The following is a 20,080-nucleotide window of genomic DNA, read 5'->3' on the forward strand; positions in this document are numbered from 1 at the left end:
GAACTGGATGATCTTCTGGCAATACTATTCTGGCTAAAGAAAAGTATTTTTAAAAAATCATACAAGTTTATCTAAAGACATGTAAGGCAGTTGAACATAAAATTAAACTGCAATCTAGGATTATTATTTAATAGGCTATTATTTTTTATCTTTGCAATATATATAGGCACTAACAATTATATATGTCTTCCTAGACATGACAGAAGGAACCCTTGAAATATAAAGTGTATTTTATAAGCTATAGATGTACTTTTCCTCTAATAAAACATGTAAACTTACTTGACATTTATTTATACAAACTCATTAAATAACTTCTATATTCATTCTTGTCAAAGGTAGTATTTCAATTTAATTATGATTAGGGACTTATTTAAATCACTATAAAGATCTCATTCCTCATCTAATGATGCCAGGGACAAATATAAAGCTGTCTATATCAGCATTGCTCATTTATTACACCAATTTTCCAGAATATATAGGTCATTCTAAAAGCTCTCCCTGAAAAAAATGTAAAGTAGCTTTTTAATTCTCAAAGTTCTCATCAGAATTAAAATAGGTCAAATTTTTAGAGCATAGAGCTGTGAGATTATTTTACATTATTTTTATTTACTTGAGTTTAGGGAATATTCCGAGATGTTTTTTCTCTTAGCTTTATTAAACATTTGGGCATTGTACTGGGTTGAACTGTGCTCACCCTACCACCTCCCCCCAAAAGAGATGTCTAACACAAACATGTAAATGTAGCCTTATTTGGAATAAAGGTCTTTGCAGATGTTATTAAGGTAAGGATCTCAAGATGAAGTCATTCTGAATTAAGGTGAATCCAGTAACGAATGTCCTTATAAGAGACAGACAATGAGAGGTACATAAAGACACAGAGGGAAGAAGGCCATTTGAAGATGGAGGCAGACATTGGAGTTATACTGCCACAAGCCGAGGAACGCCAGGAGCTGCGAGAAACTGGACGAAACTAGAAAAGATTCTTCCCTAGAGCCTTTGTAGGGTTGGTGGCCCAGCCAACACTTTAAGACTTCTGCCCTCCAAAACTGTGTGAGAATGAATTTCTGCTGTTTTAAACTACCACATCTCTGGTAATTTGTTGCAGTAGCCCTAGAAAACTAATACAAGTATACATTTGATACTAACTGCAGGTTTTGAACTCCTTTAAATGTTAGTCTGTATCTATTCTGTGTTTATAGATAAGATCTTTTCTTTGAAGTATATTGAAGAGTGAATATCTGTCATTAAAAACAGGAAAAATCCTATATACCTAACATTCCATTTATCTCATAAAGTTACTGTTTTGGCTTTATTTTATCTACCACAGATGTGGCTGGTGGTTATTCATCTTCCATGCTTGATGCAATCAGAAGAGCAGTGATGGTTTCCAACGTGCTTTCGGTTAATAAGATAAATGCGAAAAGCCTCACCCTCAAAGAGGTCTTCAGACTAGCTACTCTTGGAGGCAGCCAAGGTAATGAGCATTTTATTTCTCATACCATGTACATACAACCATGCCAATGTGTCCTTTGCTGCAGTGTGAAGGCTCGTGATAGTGGCATCAGCAGGCACCCCCATATTCATGACTGTTGCATCTCATATAATATAACCAAAACTTAGCAAGTACATGTTCAAGCATGTGGTGGAGGCATCATTCTTTAAGCAAGTTCCCTGTTTTTGGCAGAAGAGATGTTCAGTATGCAATTATCATATTAATTGTTTTAATGGATACTTGCATTGGTCACATGCATACGAGTTCTTTAAAATAATCAGTTTTTTTCCACTGAGTCAAGTAACATGCTCTCTATTGGCCTAAGTAGTAATAATAATAATAATGGCCAAGACTTATTGGGCCCTTACCATGTGATAGGCACTATGCAACATGCTTTATGGATGCTGTTATTTAATCCTCAGAACCACTATTAATTCCATTTTACCAACAAGGTACCTGAGTGAGGCTTACACACCTGTCAAGCTGCAGTGTGCCATGATTTGAATCCAGAAAATCTGATGTGAGAGTGCAGGCTGTTACCCACCGCCTTCCACTGCAATATCTTCCTGTATAAATCTTGGCTTAGACTATGTATTTTGTTTATCTACTTAAGTACACTAATTATCCAAGCCTCTTTCAAAGGAGAAAGATGGAGAAGTACAGTTGATATGCAAATATTGTTCATCACCTTTTCCCAGTTCTCACATGTAACTGTAGTTTTACTGAAAAAATAGAAAGTGGTAACTGTATTGCTTTCTGTCACTTTAAGTATTATAGTATAATCTGGATGGATGATAGTGAACATATCATGAAACCTTAGGTAGTTAGTGAGAAAAACATAGATCTTAAGACAGGTGTATATTTTTAATATATTTTAACATTTTTATATTTATGATATATACCCTAGATCTTATAAATGAAGTATGATGGAGGCCAGGGTATCCTGGGAAGAGAAACTTCCTGGCTCTTCTCTGAATGTTCTGGGCTATGATGAATGCCATAAAGAACATTTCAAGAAAGAAAGCAAAGGTCATGCGCTTTGCATTTCCCCCAGTCTTATAATTTCATTTTCTAAAGTTCCAAGTTTTAAAAGTTCTGTTCTTTAAACAAGTGTGACACTCCCTACCCCACCCCCATTTTCACATCTGAGTTGTCCTGCCATCTGATTTTCATGGTGTAAATGACTTGTATTTAAATAGTGCTTTTTTAATTCTAGGCTCTCTGTGAGTTGTTTCATCAGGATCCTGTATGCGACCAGGCCGGCATGGGGTGCTTACCAAATCATTTCTACCTTACCGTATAGCTTTCAAATCTATTTTCTGGGCCGCTGTTATGAAATTTCTTCTCAGCTTGTGTCTCTACAAGAGTCTGAGTGAATGAGATGAATGCATCCCTGTTTAAAGTTGGCATCTTCCCTGCTTTACATTCACTCTCAAGATCAAGATGTGCATAAATCACCTTCACGGAGCCAACATTTGCTCCGAAGACAGTAAAACTGCATTTCCTAAAATGCATTTGAGTTGCTTACCAGCCCAGCTAGGCCTCTCTGAAATAATGTGAATTTAGATCAATTTACAATTCACTGACAGTAGTTGTGGTTTTTTTTGGTTAGTTCATACCTGAACTCCCCAGGTTCTAACAAACAGTCCAGTTAATTTATATATATATATAATACCATCAATTCCAGGCAAATGAACCTGGTTATCTGGCCTATTAAACACACAGTTTTATGTTGAATACAGTCATCAAAAACTCATGTTTGTCATGCTGTTTGTCAAGGGAAAAACGAAGTAGAGTGTAGTTGATGAAGGAGGAGAACATTTCCAGTGATTTTCTCTTACATTCAGTTCTTCCCCCCACCATCAGTGGAAGTCACCTAACCACTTTTAACATTTCTAATTATGTTTGCACCTCTTTAAGAACTCTTTAGCTAAAAAAATATTTTTCTTTTCTGAGAATAAAAGAGTTGCCCTTTAAATAACCATTTAAGAACAAGCAAGATTTCTAAATCTGTGCTTAGAGCATTGCCAAAAGACTTCTGGATATCCATACCTAGAAATATAACTAGTGGGTATTGTCTAATAGAAATATGGTGTCTAATATTTTCACATAGGACTGTATTCTGATAGTGCCAGAATACAGCAAATACATGTAAAAATTCAAGTAAGTAATGCTGCACTCCAGTTGACCTTTCTTTCATGCATGCTTCTATTTGGAACACTCTATCCAGATTCTGGCTTTAAGGAGCTTTAAGTTCAATACCTTCATTGACCAGGAAAACCAACTACCCTCATCTGAAACTAAACCATAAAAATGAGAGATGTTCTTCCTCGACATCCACTATTCATGGAATAGGAATTCTAGCTGGGAGATGGATCAATTCAATAGACATTATTGACCTATGCCCTATTTTAGAGAACCATTCTTCTCTGGCAACGAGAAAATCTTTAAGGTTACAGAGAAATTAGTCTGCTTTCAAAAGCACTGGGACTCTTGAGTTATGAAAATCTATTTACTTTCAGAAGTGAATTTTTTCTATTCAAAGGATTTAAACTAAGGAACTTAGGATGGATATGCCTGCATTGAAAAATATGCAAAAAGATAATTATCTTTTACTTACTTGAAGTTCATTTCACTGCCACAAAAATAGATCTTGTCAGCTATTTCATAGAACAAAAAGAACAAAAAGGGCAAGGAAAGGAGTTGGAATGTTGGAAGGAGAATAGGAGAGAAAGAGAAAGATATTATGTCCATCATCATGTTTCTTAGAGAGGTGAATGGAAATCACAGACCAGTTGGACTGTGAAGGGAACTGATAGAGCTGAAACAGAGACAACATCAGAATTACGATCATGGTGTTGAAGAGAACTCTTTTTATTCTCAGATTTTGCTTTCCCTGTGCTTACTCTGCCTTCTGTAAGTCGAAGTCTTGCGACCTATTGGAATGCTTCACTATTAAGATACTAATTTTTTTCTAGTGACACACTGGCAGATTCTGTCCTTGCAAATTGGGATATTTGCATGGTCCAATGGCTAAAAATACTAACTGTTTATTAATTTATTCCATCCTGTAGCCCTGGGGCTGGATAGACAGATTGGAAACTTTGAAGTGGGCAAGGAATTTGATGCCCTCCTGATCAACCCCAAAGCATCTGACTCTCCCATTGACCTGTTTTATGTGGATTTTGTTGGTGATATTTCTGAGGTACGTAAAAGGAAGTTGATCAAAAAGCATTAATTTCATGAACTAGTCAGTCATGACAGCTTCCCTATAGAAAAAAAATAGACACTGAAACATTTATTGGAATGCAGGAGAATCTTATAAGGGAAGCTAGATAATTTTTTTTAACATATTAATTTGAGTATCATTGCTTTACACTGATGTGTTAGCTGCTGCTGTATAACAAAGTGGATCAGCTATACGTATACATATATCCCCATATCCCCTCCCTCTTGCGTCTCCCTCCCACCCTCCCTATCTCACTCCTCTAGGTGGTCACAAAGTACAAGCTGATCTCCCTGTGCTATGTGGCTGCTTCCCACTACCTATCTCTCCCACGCCTGGTAGTGTACACAAGTCACTGCCACTCATCACTTCGTCTCATCTTACCCCTCCCCCTCCCCATGTCCTCAAGTCCATTCTCTACATCTGCGTCTCTGTTTCTGTCCTGCCCCTAGGTTCTTCAGAACCTTTTTTTTTGGTTCCATATATATGTGTTAGCATATGGCATTTGTTTTTCTCTTTCTGACTTACTTCACTCTGTGTGGCAGAGTCTAGGTCCATCCACCTCACTACAAATAACTCAATTTCGTTTCTTTTTATGGCTGATAATATTCCATTGTATATATGTGCCACATCTTCTTTATCCATTCATCTGTCGATGGACAAGTAGGTTGCTACCCTGTCCTGGCTGTTTTAAATAGTGCTGCAGTGAACATTGTGGTACATGACTCTTTTTGAATTATGGTTTTCTCAGGGTATATGCCCAGTAGTGGGATTGCTGGGTTGTATGGTAGTTCTATTTTTAGTTTTTTAAGGAACCTCCACACTGTTCTCCACAGTGGCTGTATCAACTTACATTCCCACCAACAGTGCAAGAGGGTTCCCTTTTCTCCACACCCTCTCCAGCATTTGTTGTTTGTAGATTTTTTGATGATGCCCATTCTAGCGGGTGTGAGGGGATACCACATTGTAGTTTTGATTTGCATTTCTCTAATGATTAATGATGTGGAGTATCCTTTCAAATGTTTCTTGGCAATCTGTATATCTTCTTTGGAAAAATGCCTATTTAGGTCTTCTGCCCATTTTTGGATTGGGTTGTTTTTTTGATACTGAACTGCATGAGCTGCTTGTATATTTTGGAGATTAATCCTTTGGCAGTTGCTTTGTTTGCAAATATTTTCTCCCACTGTGAGGTCTGTCTTTACGTCTTGGTTATGGTTTCCTTTGCTGTGCAAAAGCTTTTAAGTTTCATTAGGTCCCATTTGTTTATTTTTTTTAATTTCCATTTCTCTAGGAGGTGGGTCAAAATGGATCTTGCTGTGATTTATGTCATAGAGTATTCTGCCTATGTTTTCCTCTAAGAGTTTTATAGTGTCTGGCCTTACATTTAGGTCTTTAATCCATTTTGAGTTTATTTTTGTGTATGGTGTTAGGGAGTGTTCTAATTTCATTCTTTTATATGTAGCTGTCCAGTTTTCCCAGCACCACTTATTGAAGAGGCTGTCTTTACTCCATTGCATATTCTCCTTTATCAGAGATAAGGTGACCATATGCGTGTGGATTTATCTCTGGGATTTCTGTCCTGTTCCATTAATCTGTATTTCTGTTTTTGTGCCAGTACCATACTATCTTGATTACTGTAGCTTTGTAGTATAGTCTGAAGTCAGGGAGCCTGATTCCTCCAGCTTCGTTTTTCTTTCTCAAGATTGCATTGACTATTCGGGGTCTCTTGTGTTTCCATACAAATTGTGAAATTTTTTGTTCTAGTTCTGTGAAAAATGCCACTGGTAGTTTGACAGGGATTACATTGAATCTGTAGATTCCTTTGGGTAGTATAATCATTTTCCCAATGTTGATTCTTCCAATCTAAGAACATGGGATATCTCTCCATCTGTTTGTATCATCTTTAATTTCTTTCATCAGTGTCTTATAGTTTTCTGCATACAGGTCTTTTGTCTCCTTAGGTAGATTTATTCGTAGGTATTTTATTCTTTTTGTTGCAATGGTAAATGGGAGTGTTTTCTTAATTTCACTTTCAGATTTTTCATCATTAGTGTATAGGAATGTAAGAGATTTCTGTGCATTAATTTTGTATCCTACTACTTTACCAAATTCATTGATTAGCTCTAGGAGTTATCTGGTGGCATCTTTAGGATTCTCTATGATAGTATCATGTCATCTGCAAACAGTGACAGTTTTACTTCTTCTGTTCTGATTTGGATTCCTTTTATTTCTTTTTCTTTTCTGACTGCTGTGGCTAAAACTTCCACAACTATGTTGAATAATAGTGGTGAGAGTGGGCAACCTTGTCTTGTTCCTCATCTTAGTGGACATGGTTTCAGTTTTTCACCATTGAGAACGATGTTTGCTGTGGGTTTGTCATATATGGCCTTTATTATGTTGAGGTAAGTTCCCTCTATGCCTACTTTCTGGAGGATTTTTATCATAAATGGGTGTTGAATTTTGTTGAAAACATTTTCTGCATCTATTATCGTATGGTTTTTCTCCTTCAATTTGTTAATATGGTGTATCACACTGATTGATTTGCATATATTGAGGAATCCTTGCATTCCTGGGATAAACCCCACTTGATCATGGTGTGTGATCCTTTTAATATGCTACCAGATTCTGTTTGCTAGTATTTTGTTGAGGATTTTTGCATCTGCGTTCATCAGTGACATTGGCCTGTAGTTTTCTTTTTTTGTGGGATATTTGTCGAGTTTTGTATCAGGGTGTTGGTGGCCTCGTAGAATGAGTTTTGGAGTGTTCCTCCCTCTGCTATATTTTGGAAGAGTTTGAGAAGTAAGGGTGTTAGCTCTTCTCTAAATGTTTGATAGCATTTGCCTGTGAAGCCATCTGGTCCTGGGCTTTTGTTTGTTGGCAGATTTTTAATCACAGCTGCAATTTCAGTGCTTGTGATTGGTCTGTTTCTATTTTCTATTTCTTCCTGGTTCAGTCTGGGAAAGTTGTGCTTTTCTAATAAATTGTCCATTTCTTCCAGGTTGTCCACTTTATTGGCATATAGTTGTTTGTAGTAATCTCTCATGATCTTTTGTATTTCTTCAGTGTCAGTTGTTACTCCTGCTTTTTCATTTCTAATCCTGTTGATTTGAGCCTTCTCCCTTTTTTTCTTGAGTCTGACTAATGGTTTATCAGTTTTGTTTATCTTCTCAAAGAACCAGCTTTTAGTTTTATTGACCTTTGCTATTGTTTCCTTCATTTCTTTTCCATTTATTTCTGATCTGATCTTTATGATTTCTTTCCTTCTGCTAACTTTGGGGTTTTTTTTGTTCTTCTTTCTCTAATTGCTTTAGGTGTAAGGTTAGGTTGTTAAATATTTGAGATGTTTTCTTCCCCTGAGGTAGGACTGTATTGCTAAAAACTTCACTCTCAAAACTGCTTTTGCTGCATCCCATAGGTTTTGGGTTGTCATGTTTTCATTGTCATTTGTTTCTAGGTATTTTTTGATTTCCTCTTTGATTTATTCAGTGATCTCTTGGTTATTTACTAGTGTATTGTTTAGCCTCCATGTGTTTGTATTTTTTACATTTTTTTCCTTAATTGATATCTAGTCTTATAGCGTTGTGGTCGGAGAAAATACTTGATACTATTTCAATTTTCTTAAATTTACAAAGGCTTAATTTGCGACCCAGGATATGATCTATCCTGGAGAATGTTCCATGAGCACTTGAGAAGAAAATGTATTGTTTTTTTGGATGGAATGTTATATAAATATCAATTAAGTCCATCTTGTTTAATGTGTCATTTATAGCTTGTGTTTCCTTGTTTATTTTCATTTCAGATGAATTGTCCATTGGTGAAAGTGGGGTGTTACAGTCCCCTACTATTATTCTGTTACTGTCGATTTCCCCTTTTATGGCTGTTAGTATTTGCCTTATGTATTGAGGTGCTCCTCTGTTGGGTGCATAAATATTTACAATTGTTATATCTTCTTCTTGCATTGATCCCTTGATTATTATGTAGTGTTCTTCCTTGTCTCTTGTAATAGTCTTTATTTTAAAGTCTATTTTATCTGATATGAGAATTGCTACTCCAGCTTTCTTTTGATTTCCATTTGCATGGAATATCTTTTTCCATCCCCTCACTTTCAGTGTGTATGTGTTCCTAGGTCTGAAGTGGGTCTCTTGTAGACAGCATATACATGGATCTTGTTTTTGTATGCATTCAGCCAGTCTGTGTCTTTTGGCTGGAGCATTTAATCCATTTACATTTAAGGTAATTATCAATATGTATGTTCCTATTACCATTTTCTTAATTGTTTTGGGTTTGTTTTTGTAGGTGTTTTCCTTCTCTTGTGTTTCCTGCCTAGAATAGTTCCTTTAGCATTTGTTGTAAAGCTGGTTTGATGGTGCTGAATTCTCTTAGCTTCTGTTTGTCTGTAAAGGTTTTAATTTCTGTATCAAATCTGAATGAGATCCTTGCTGGGTAGAGTAATCTTGGTTGTAGGTTTTTCCCTTTCATAAATTTAAATATGTCCTGCCACTCCCTTCTGGCTTGCAGAATTTTTGCTGAAAAATCAGCTGTTAAGCTTATTGGATTCCCTTGTATATTATTTGTTGCTTTTCCCTTGCTGTTTTTAGTATTTTTTCTTTGTATTTAATTTTTGATAGTTTGATTAATTTGTGTCTTGGCATGTTTCTCTTTGGATTTATCCTGTATGGGACTGTCTGCGCTTCCTGAACTTGATTATTTCCTTTCCCATATCAGGGAAGTTTTCAACTCTTATCTCTTCAAATATTTTCTCAGTTCCTTTCTCTTTCTCTGGGACCCCTATAATTCGAATGTTGGTGCATTTAGTGTTGTCCCAGAGGTCTCTGAGACTGTCCTCGATTCTTTTCATTCTTTTTTCTTTACTCTGCTCTGCAGTAGTTATTTCCACTGTTTTATCTTGCAGGTCACTTATCCGTTCTTCTGCCTCAGTTATTCTGCTATTGATTCCTTCTAGAGAATTCTTAATTTCATTTATTGTGTTGTTCATCATTGTGTGTTTGCTCTTTAGTTCTTCTAGTTCCTTGTTAAATGTTTCTTGTACTTTCTCTATTCTATTTCCAAGATTTTGTATCATCTTCACTATCATTACTCTGAATTCTTCTTCAGGTAGACTGCCTATTTCCTCTTCATTTGTTTGGTCTCATGGGTTTTTACTTTGCTCCTTCATCTGCGTATTTCTCTGTCTTCTCATTTTGCTTAACTTACTGTGTTTGGGGTCTCCTTTTCTCAGGCTACAAGTTCATAGTTCTCGTTGTTTTTGATGTCTGCCCCCAGTGGGTAAGGTTTGTTCTGTGGTTTGTGTAGGCTTCCTGGTGGAGGGCACTGGTGCCTGTGTTCTGGTGGATGAGGCTGCATCTTGTCTCTCTGCTGGGCAGGACCGCGTTCAGTGGTGTGTTTTGGGTTGTTTGTGACCTTATTATGATTTTATGCAGCCTCTCTGCTGATGGGTGGGGTTGTGTTCCTTTCTTGCTAGTTGTTTGCATGGCGTGTCCAGCACTGGAGCTTGCTGGTTGTTGAATGGAGCTGGGTCTTAGCATTGAGACGGTGATCTCTGGGAGAGCTCTCGCTGTTTGATTATTATATGGGGCCAGGAGGTCTCTGGTGGTCCAATGTCCTGAACTCGGCTCTCCCACCTCCGAGACTCAGGCCTGACACCCGGCTGGAGCACCAGACCCTGTCAGCCACACAGCTGGAGTGCCTTCAGAGTTGGAGACGCTGGCCTGCAGTGGCTCTCCTTCTGTGCTGCACATTAGAATCACCTGCTTCTTCCTTGTTTTGCCCCAAAGGCAGTGTTCCACAGAGAAAAACAGTCCCCTTGAAAATAGTCACAGCTCTGAGATGGCGTTTTTTTTTTACGTTGTGCTCAGTCAGGTTTCACTTGTTCACAGGGGGTTATGTGCAGAGGCCTCACACCTGGCTCTTCCTACTGGGGTTCCTAGTTTGGAATCTAGATCCTTTTAAGTTATTATAATTTCATGACAATAATGGTATTAAAGAAACATTTGTATTTTGAATATATTTGTATATTTGAAGGTATTTGGCTATAAGAAGCCATAATATAGCTACCACTTATTGAACACACTTGCTGTGTGCTAGATGGCATGGGATTAATACATTATTTTTGTTTAATTATCAGAACAACTATTATGAGAGCCAGGTGCTATTAATATTACCATGTCGTTTATGGGGCAGTGAGGCTTAAGGGAGGCTAAATGGTTTACCTAAGAACTCATGGCTAGTAATTAGTATACACAGTTTGGATTCCATCCCAGGACTTTCTGACTTCTGGAATCTGGGCTCTTGATCACAATGCTACATGGATTCTCTTAATTATAAGAAAATGAGTTTTTTTTACTTTGTCCTCTTATCATGTTTTTCTATGTATAAAATAAACTAGTTCTTACTTTAATAACAATTCTTTTTGAGACAGTTTTTCTTTAAAACTTAGCTACTGCCATTTATAAATTGATCCATTTATGAGAGTAAATGTGATACTAAATGTAACATACTGAGGTTTTTTGAAGAAAGGGGCTGGATTATTTGAAGTTGATACCATTAGTTATTTACATATTACTTATTCTTTTACTTTTTTATTAGAGTGAGTTTCTGGGAATAGGGCTTAGACCCATTCATCCAGTCATTTTTCTTCTATTATACACCTCTTGAAATATTTAAATTATTATATTAAATTAAATTTTTTTTTTTTTTTTTTTTTTTGCGGTACGCGGGCCTCTCACTGTTGTGGCCTCTCCCGTCGTGGAGCACAGGCTCTGGACGCGCAGGCTCAGCGGCCATGGCTCACGTGCCCAGCCGCTCCGCAGCATGTGGGATCTTCCTGGACCGGGGCACGAACCCGTGTCCCCTGCATCAGCAGGTGGACTCTCAACCACTGCACCACCAGGGAAGCCCTAAATTAAATTCTTTAATTTTTGTTAACACTTTCCTCTGAAGATTTCAAGGTTCTATGTTAAGAACTTTCAGGCAATGGGAAACACTTGTTAATAGTCAGTACTTTTTTTTTAGGCAAAAGACCATTTCTTTTTCATTAATAAAAGTAGATTTTGGGATGTTCAGTCGATGCCACCTTAGGTGAGACAGTGATTGTTAGCCATAGAAGCCAACTCCTATGAGTAGAGTTAGGTCTTCTGGGGCATAGTTTAGCATTTTGACTTGGGATACTGGATTGTTGGTGACAAATAATTCTTCCCCTTTACCCTTTCTGCCTAACTCTGTTATTGGAATAGCCATCAGTGTATCCATTTCTGGGACCAAGTTCCAGCCGGGCTAATGTATACAACAGAGAGAAATACCTTTTAAATGGATGGATTACGTGTCTTATCTCAAGGCCTTTTTCAGTTTTAAATTCAAAATATTTTCAAGGTAACTCTTGGATATGGAATGCAAGACTAAAGAAATTCACATGTGGAAATGCAAACAGACAATGATTAATCAAGATAGCATCTTTTATGTAAATAAGTTTCGGCACTGAAATTAACACATTTTTCTCCTCTGGGTTTAGCCATAATTTTGGTAATATATATATTTACAAAAGAAAAAGTTCTGTGTTTAGAAAAAAATAAAAACAGATTTTTGCCATTGAGAAATATATTTATATTTCTGGATTTTGCCAGCCACTGTTGGCTGTGAATTTGCTTTTCTAAATGCACAAAATATTCTTTCTCCTTCTTATTATTATTTTTCATTTTAGGCTATTATCCAGAAGTTCCTCTATCTAGGTAGGTATATATGTCTCTATGCTAAATAAAATCTTTCTTTGTCTCTTGGGTATGCTCTCTGCATTTATTGTACCATATGTTAAGCCTTATGTGTGATCATTTGCTTTGATTCATTATATTTTTTAACATTCCTTGGCATTGAGCCCATTTATGGCACAATATTTAAAGGCACTATTTGAAATGAATATGCTCCTCTAGAACATAGTCATAAATCCTAAACTGAGGAATGGCAGGCCAAGGAGAAGAGATCATCCTGTACCTTCTTCCTACACTCGTTCTGTAACCCCAAGTCTGCCCTAGCACATTGTATTTGTGATTGTGGTGGAGTCTTGCCACACATGCTTTTTAACGTACTCACATTCAATTCTATTCACTGAGAGAGAGAAATAAATAGTGTGGAAGATTCTACTCTTCCTCCCACTCCGTTGAGCGAGCTCTGAGTTCTGAGTGAATTTGGGGTGGGAGAGACACATGTGGTATTTCTTTAAAAAGCTCAGTTCTTGCAGGCCCTTCATCTCACCATGCTGCTTATGATTCTGGGGTGTAAAGATAAGTATTTCTTTTACACTTGGGGCTGGAAAAGGAAACCACTCACTTCAGCCGAAAGAACGGTGATTGGGGGTTGATTCAATTTTATGTGAATTCTGCTTTAGGCGTGTATTTCAGACTCTAATCCTCAAATTAGGTGCAGCATCTTCTTTTGGTCATATCTACCTGTTCAGATTATAAACAATGATTCCTTGATTTTTCTTTCAGGAGATGACCGAAATATTGAAGAGGTATATGTGGGTGGAAAGCAGGTGGTTCCCTTTTCGAGCTCAGTGTAAGACCCTCTGCATCTACGAGTTCTCCTGGGGTAACACAGTTCTGTGTTTTCTTGTGCCCAGGCGGAGTTAGGAAGTCAAAAACCAGTACCTTGTTCTTGGGATGACTATCTCCTTCTGTGTCTAGTTACAGTATTCACTTGACAAATCGTTCAAAGGAAGTTGCTCTAATTCTCAACTCTGGTTGGGACAATTAAAAATTTCGCCTTTTTGAGCTGTTTAGATTTACTTTAAAGCTCAAACATAAGGGAATGTTATTATTGGTGGTGTTCTTATTATGAGATTTAAATAAAATCTATTTCACATTTGGACATGTGGAGAGAAAAGATATTCTTATAAGGTTAGATATTTTGAGCTAGTAAATGTGAAAATTAGAAAACAGAAAATGAACCAGTGAGTATATTTTTGAGGGAGAAAAAATTAGACTATGAACACGCGTTGGAAAATGACTTCAGATTGTGTTTGAAAATTATATACTGAGCATACTAATTTAAAAAGAGAACTTGTTGAATTTTAAAATGTGTTTCTCGATTGACCTTGTGTTCTGGAAATATGCACTTAATGGAATTTGCATTTCAGAGATATGTTATTGTTGTGCTTTGCCTTCTTTGGGGATGAAATGTCAGAAATTGAATGCCACATGCTTTCTTAATATAGTTCTGTGCTTCAAAGTGTTTGACAGAAGTTGGGTATTAAAGATTTAAAGTTTCTTAGGAATATTATTCATATAACTACATGGCATAAATAGCTATACTTTTGTGTACTTTAAAATCACAATGTATAATTGTGTGATGCTATTATTGCTACATTTTTATTAGAAAAGAAACAAATTTCATACTCCACTGTTGTGTAGATTGGAGTCTTTCATATATTGGGACAAGTGCTGGGCATCCAGGAGCTGTCAATACTAAAAGGAAGGGTTTCATTGCAATGACCCATTCTCCCAAAGAACTATTCCATAGTTGCTGGAAATTTCATACTCAGATATCAATCTGTTAGAACTTTAAATGAAGGACAAATCCTACTAGATAAATATTATTTAAAATCTTTAAACCTTGCATATTGAAAGTACTCTATTTTTCAATTTTATCTTGTCTTTTTCATTCCTAATAATTTTCAGGACATTAGCATTTTAGGATAAGGAAAAATATTTAGATGTCCCACTACTGTTTATATTAATAGGACTTAATCTGTACTAGACATCTAGAAACATTAAACAAAGCAAAGAGTGTTTTTATGCTTCCTAATAGTGTGCTTTCCCATAACGTGGAATTAAAAACAAATTATGACTTCATGATAAATCCTTAAGAAATATTGATATGAATATTATTTAAATATTATAGTTTTCTCAGTTAACTCCAAATCCTATAAACCAACAAGGAAAAGGAGTAGTTTTCTTAATATATCCTAACACTCATACCTAGGGCTTAGGGCTTAGGGCTGACTCCTTATTATCACCTTACAGTAAAGAACTTTATGTAATATATCTGCAGAATGAAGAAGAAAATTTGTTCTCTGGTACTATAAATTTTATTCTTATATAGTCATGCTAATTCAGCAGTAATTTGCTCAGTCTCTGGCCCCTCACCCCTGGAGAAACACTTCTAGACTTGGGTATACCCTACACCTAAAGATAGAACAAATATTTGGTCTTATTTAAAAAGCAGAAACAAAAAACCAGAGTTTGTGTTGTGAGGTATTAAGTAACTCAGTAAACCCAGTTTCCAATCTCAGTCTAGAATTCCTAGTTCCTGAGCCATGTCAAAGATGCCCTACCAAGTTTCTTTCCATTTCTCTATAGTGCCGGTAGGTATTTTCTGCTTTATCTCCCCAGTCCCTGCCAAAGGAACTTGGTTACCTAGTTTCTAACTCACATGAGTGGGCTCAGGAATTTGGAATGACATGTGCAAGATCCAGTAATAGGCAGAAGCTGTTCTTAGCCTTTGCAACATCCTACATTTTTACCTTCCATTAAGGGTGTACATTTTGATGTTGAACATCAACTTTCATTTAGATTTAGGACTTACATGCAGCAAATATAAATAAGTGTGGCATCAGAAGCAGGAATAATGGCCATATACAACCAATCTGTCAAATATTAAGTTTAGCCCTGATAATATGTTAAGACCTGAATATCTTTTCTAGTACGAATAGAATGTGTTGAAATGTTTACATGTACTTTGATCTCCCTGCATTACTTATAACTTATGTGTTTTATTTCCCAGAGTGCAGTGTTGCTGAATGTTGCATATGCTTTTTGCGGTACTGCAGGCATTAACCATACACGTGTCCAGATGTTCTGCACTTTGAAATGTTGCCTTTGCTTAATGTGGGTTGACTTTCTGAATTGCGGAAAGGCAGTATTCCAAGCCAATCCTATTTGTCACTTTATGTGTGAATATTTTGCTCTCTGACAGGAAAGGAAGAATTAAAATATCTTCTCAGCCCCCTCACCCTACTCTGCACTATTTGCCTCGGTTTCATGACATTTTTAATGGAATACACTTTAACAGGTAAAAACGTATTCAATAGTAGTGACTATCATACATTTAAAAATATTTTTGCAACCAGAACAGAAAAGCAGGCTAATCAGCCAACATGAATTTAATTTTCAAAAAAGAGTAAAATGTAGGATTAGAACAGGAAAGGTTGTCCTAGTAATTGTAAACTGAGACCAAGGAAACTCTGTCCCCTTATTTATTCTCACAGCTTCTTCTGATCTAATTGTCAAAGGTTTTAGAATCCAAGAGAATATCTTGGAATAAGCTTCCTTCATGCTAGGAGGAGGTCTTTCTAAATTAATATTATGAGCATTGAACCCCATTGCATCTCTTTTAATTTTTGTGAGAATTCTGCACAGTCAAGAAAGGAAGGCAGTGGAGAAACACCCCTGTTACGCTTAGCTGATTTGAAGTGTGCCCTTGAATATCCCTGTTGGCAGCTACAGTTGAGATCTCAGAAGGGAAACAATGGCTGTGAGATCCAGCAATGTATTTTGAATCTTCATTCCCTTCCAGACTCTTCTATTTTTAATTTTTTCACCTCAGAACCAGATATATGGAAAGCTTTAAAGACAAGGTGGAAGGCACATTGTATCAATTCTATAAAGTGTGCTATACATGGAAGATATCCCGAGCTGGATGCTCCTGTAGCCTGCTGGACAGAGGTGATGATGCTGGAAGCAATCACGTGCTTTTTTTTTTCTTTTAAAGAGTGTTCTGAGTTATTGAAAGGTAGACTACAAAATATGTCATGGGCAATGTCTTGAAGAAATGTTTAAACTGGTGGATTTTTGTGAATTTTTAAGGTTTATTTTCTTTGCAATTTCAGATCTACTTAGCCACTTTAGGTATGACTTTGGACCCTGACACTTTTTTAATGTCTCTAAAGCATGGAAAGAAGTGCAGAGATGAACAGACACGTATTAGAAACCCTGGCATTGGTCCCATGCATGTTTTCACGCCCAGCCCCTCCTTCCTTTCCCTCCTACAGTCTTGAGTGTGAGAGATCAAGAGGTGAGGAGTTAATTTGTAAATCTGGTACAAATTGAGTGAAATGCAAAAGTTGAACAGCTCAATGGTGAAACTAAATGTAAATTCCAAGATGGTTTCCACAGTCCACCGGGTTCAAGTGACCATTATGTGATTGATGTGTTCACTTCCTACTCAAAAGCCTGTCAGAAAGCATTCTTTATTGAAAACCACCTTACATTGTGTTAAACTTCTGATCGCTGCTATTAAGAATATATATATATATGTATTCATGGGAACATTTTTTCTCAATATTTGTATGATTTGCTTATTGTTCCTATGCTGAGTGAGCTCCTTTTTGCTTCAGACAAAAATAAACGAGATTTTGTGTTTATGCGTTTTTGTTGTTGTGAGTTCTATCAATCTGATAGAAGGGGGATTAATCTTAAAGTGGTTTCTCCTTTTAACGTGAATTTTAAGATTGAAGGGGGTCAACTGTCTGATGATGGATGGAAACTAAAATTTTTGGTGGTAAGCATGCTGTAGTATATACAGAAGTAGAAATATAATGTTGTACACATGAAACTTATATAATGTTATAAACCAATGCTATCTCAATAAGAAAAAAAGAAATATCATAAGACTGGAAAAAAATAGAATATTTAGCTGTGGGCCAACATGTATCTTCTATCCTATAATAGTCACTATACACAACTTTTAAAAATTAAGCTATAGCTATATGTTCAGCTCTTTAGAATCAGATTACTGTTGCCTTTGATTTAAGCATAGTTGATATTTCTTATTTTTTAAGCCACAACCCAGAATAAGACGTGCACTTTAACATCAAGAATTAGTTCACACACATGTGCATGAGCATTTAAAACAAACGTCTCACAAAATGCTACTTTCCCTATCTGTGATACCCTGGGCTATTTCTCATTCTATTCTATTCTCTGTAATTTTTTAAACGCTGATAGCGAATTTCCCACTTGGTTTCTTGAACCTCCAATGGGTTATCACCAGCAGTGAGGAAGCAGTTTCCAGTGTCATTTGAGCTGTATACTTTAAGTCTCCATGACTTCATTCTGTGATTTGGCCATGACATGAGGGCCTGCCTTAGGATCATGAGGATTAAATAAAATAATACATAGCCAGCACTTAAGATAGCAGCTGGAACAAAGTGAGTGCTCACTGTATGGTAGTTATTATCTTTAAAATGAATACAAACTGAACAGAAATAAAAATAATTTAAAATGTGTTTTTCTCAGTTTAGTTTTTAGAATTGAAATCAAGTGGTGTTAAGGATCTCTCTGTACATAAAAATATTCTGTAAGGATTAAATCTGATTTTTTCTGGCACTATTCGGCACTATGTTCATTATTTTTTATTTATAACAAGAAGCCTATGAGAGTAGTAGATTTGGTCTATAAATTCTCCCTCAATGTTCTGAGCAACTTACTAAGCATCTTTTTTTTTCTCCTAAGGAACAACTTAGTCAAAATACCCAGAAGAGAATGTTCACATGCATTATGTATAGCAATAAAGTCTGCCTAATTTAATTTGCACATTGTAGGCCAGAGTTCTGTAATGGGTACTTAATAGACAAAAACAAATTACTGCATGGTACTCAATTCAGGATTTAAATAAAATAAGACATGAAATATATATAACTGCCATTTAGACATGAAATATATATAACTGCCAGTAGCAAAAAGGGCCTGTAGTAGGGTATTTTAAGACTCCATGAAAAGGCACTTGAAGGAACTGGGCCCACAAGCAGTTAGTTGTCACTAACAAGGAGTAGGGTTATTTTTTCAAACCCTGTTTGTAAATGGGATGTGAAGTATTCTGTTCTTTGAAATGACAGAACATTATTTTAAAGTATAACTAATTCACTAATTCAGACTCATCTCCTTTTACCATCAAGGCTGCCTACACTATCACTGTAAAGTTACATTAAATTTGTCATACTCCTTGAATTTTTTCATGCTTCTATATTAGTAAGATCTATATTTCAGCCTGGAAAGAGAGAGAGAGGTGGCTAAAAAAGCATTCTCTAGGGCTTCCCTGGTGGCGCAGTGGTTGGGAGTCCACCTAACGATGCAGGGGGCGCGGGTTCATGCCCCAGTCCGGGAGGATCCCAGGTGCCGCGGAGCGGCTAGGCCTGTGGGCCATGGCTGCTGGGCCTGTGCGTCCGGAGCCTGTGCTCCGCGGTGGGAGGGGCCACGGCAGTGAGAGGCCTGCGTACCGCAAAAACAAACAAACAAACAAAAAAGCATTCTCGGGTGTCCCTGGTGGCGCAGTGATTGAGAGTCTGCCTGCCGATGCAGAGGACACGGGTTCGTGCCCCGGTCCGGGAAGATCCCACATGCTGCGGAGCCTGTGCTCTGCAACGGGAGAGGCCACAACAGAGAGAGGCCCGCGTACCGCAAAAAAAAAAAAAAAAAAAAAAAAACATTCTCTATGGAAAAAACTTTGGAGAGAAATTTTTCAGTGCTAACTAAGAAAAAATAAAACATTTTTGCCCCAAGGTAAAAAGTGCTAAAATATGAACAGATATCATGGAATTTCTCAAGTCACTGGGGCCTTCCTCAATTGCCTAGATTCTGCTCACCCTATAGGGAATAAAACAAACATTTGTTTCCCTATTTGTAGAAAGAAAGCTCAAAGTCATAGCAGTAAAATCTAACATAAGAGAAATAAAGGCCCTAGAAAGATTACCATTTATTCAGATGATAAGAGGTTCTCATACACTTGCTTAAAAACCTAAACTTGAAGCTTCACTGTGAAGTTAATTTCTGTCCTTTTAATCCTGCATAGTCTCCACATCACACTTTTGTTTTACTGCTGTCAAATAAAGCCATGATCCATAAATGAGTAAACCGAGGAAGAATTTTACTCTTGATTTTTTTCATGACTAAATTTGCTTCCTGGAGTACTTGAGAGACCTGAAAGAGCTTTGATGTTTTCTTTCTCTTTCTGCAAGAGTTGATTCCATCCACACCTGAGCTGGGGAATAAATGCAGAGATGTCTTTGTGCTCGGAAAGCACTTTGAAAACATTGACTGAAGCACATGAACAGATAAAGACATGAGAGGCTTTTGTTATTTCAAAGGATAGCTTAAGAGGCTCAGAAAAAGCAGCACACATACTTCTTTCAATTCATGAACACTTTCCTCCTGGCTGAACTATGAAAGATGAATCGGGCTTTGAAAATTATGTATTCTGAATTAATTCATATAACCACAACAAAACCTTCAGTATCACAAACATGTCCCAGCCTGGTGCAGTGGCACAGTATGCACTCAGTAAAATCTCATGGC

At 36.8% G+C, this 20,080-nt stretch overlaps 1 protein-coding gene across 1 annotated transcript in view; it reads left to right on the forward strand.

Annotated features, from left to right (window-relative positions):
• GDA (guanine deaminase) overlaps positions 1-13,797 on the forward strand; it is a 124,202-nt gene extending 110,405 nt beyond the window's left edge. Inside the window, exons 11-14 of the mRNA XM_065878844.1 lie at positions 1,328-1,474; positions 4,567-4,697; positions 12,436-12,463; positions 13,220-13,797. Coding sequence (XP_065734916.1) covers positions 1,328-1,474; positions 4,567-4,697; positions 12,436-12,463; positions 13,220-13,290 — 377 coding nt within the window. The 3' untranslated portion in view covers positions 13,291-13,797. The remainder of the gene's footprint in view (positions 1-1,327; positions 1,475-4,566; positions 4,698-12,435; positions 12,464-13,219) is intronic.
• The last annotated feature ends 6,283 nt before the right edge of the window (positions 13,798-20,080 follow it).

This window comes from Phocoena phocoena, chromosome 6 (assembly GCF_963924675.1).
Source record: "Phocoena phocoena chromosome 6, mPhoPho1.1, whole genome shotgun sequence".
NCBI lineage: Eukaryota > Metazoa > Chordata > Mammalia > Artiodactyla > Phocoenidae > Phocoena > Phocoena phocoena.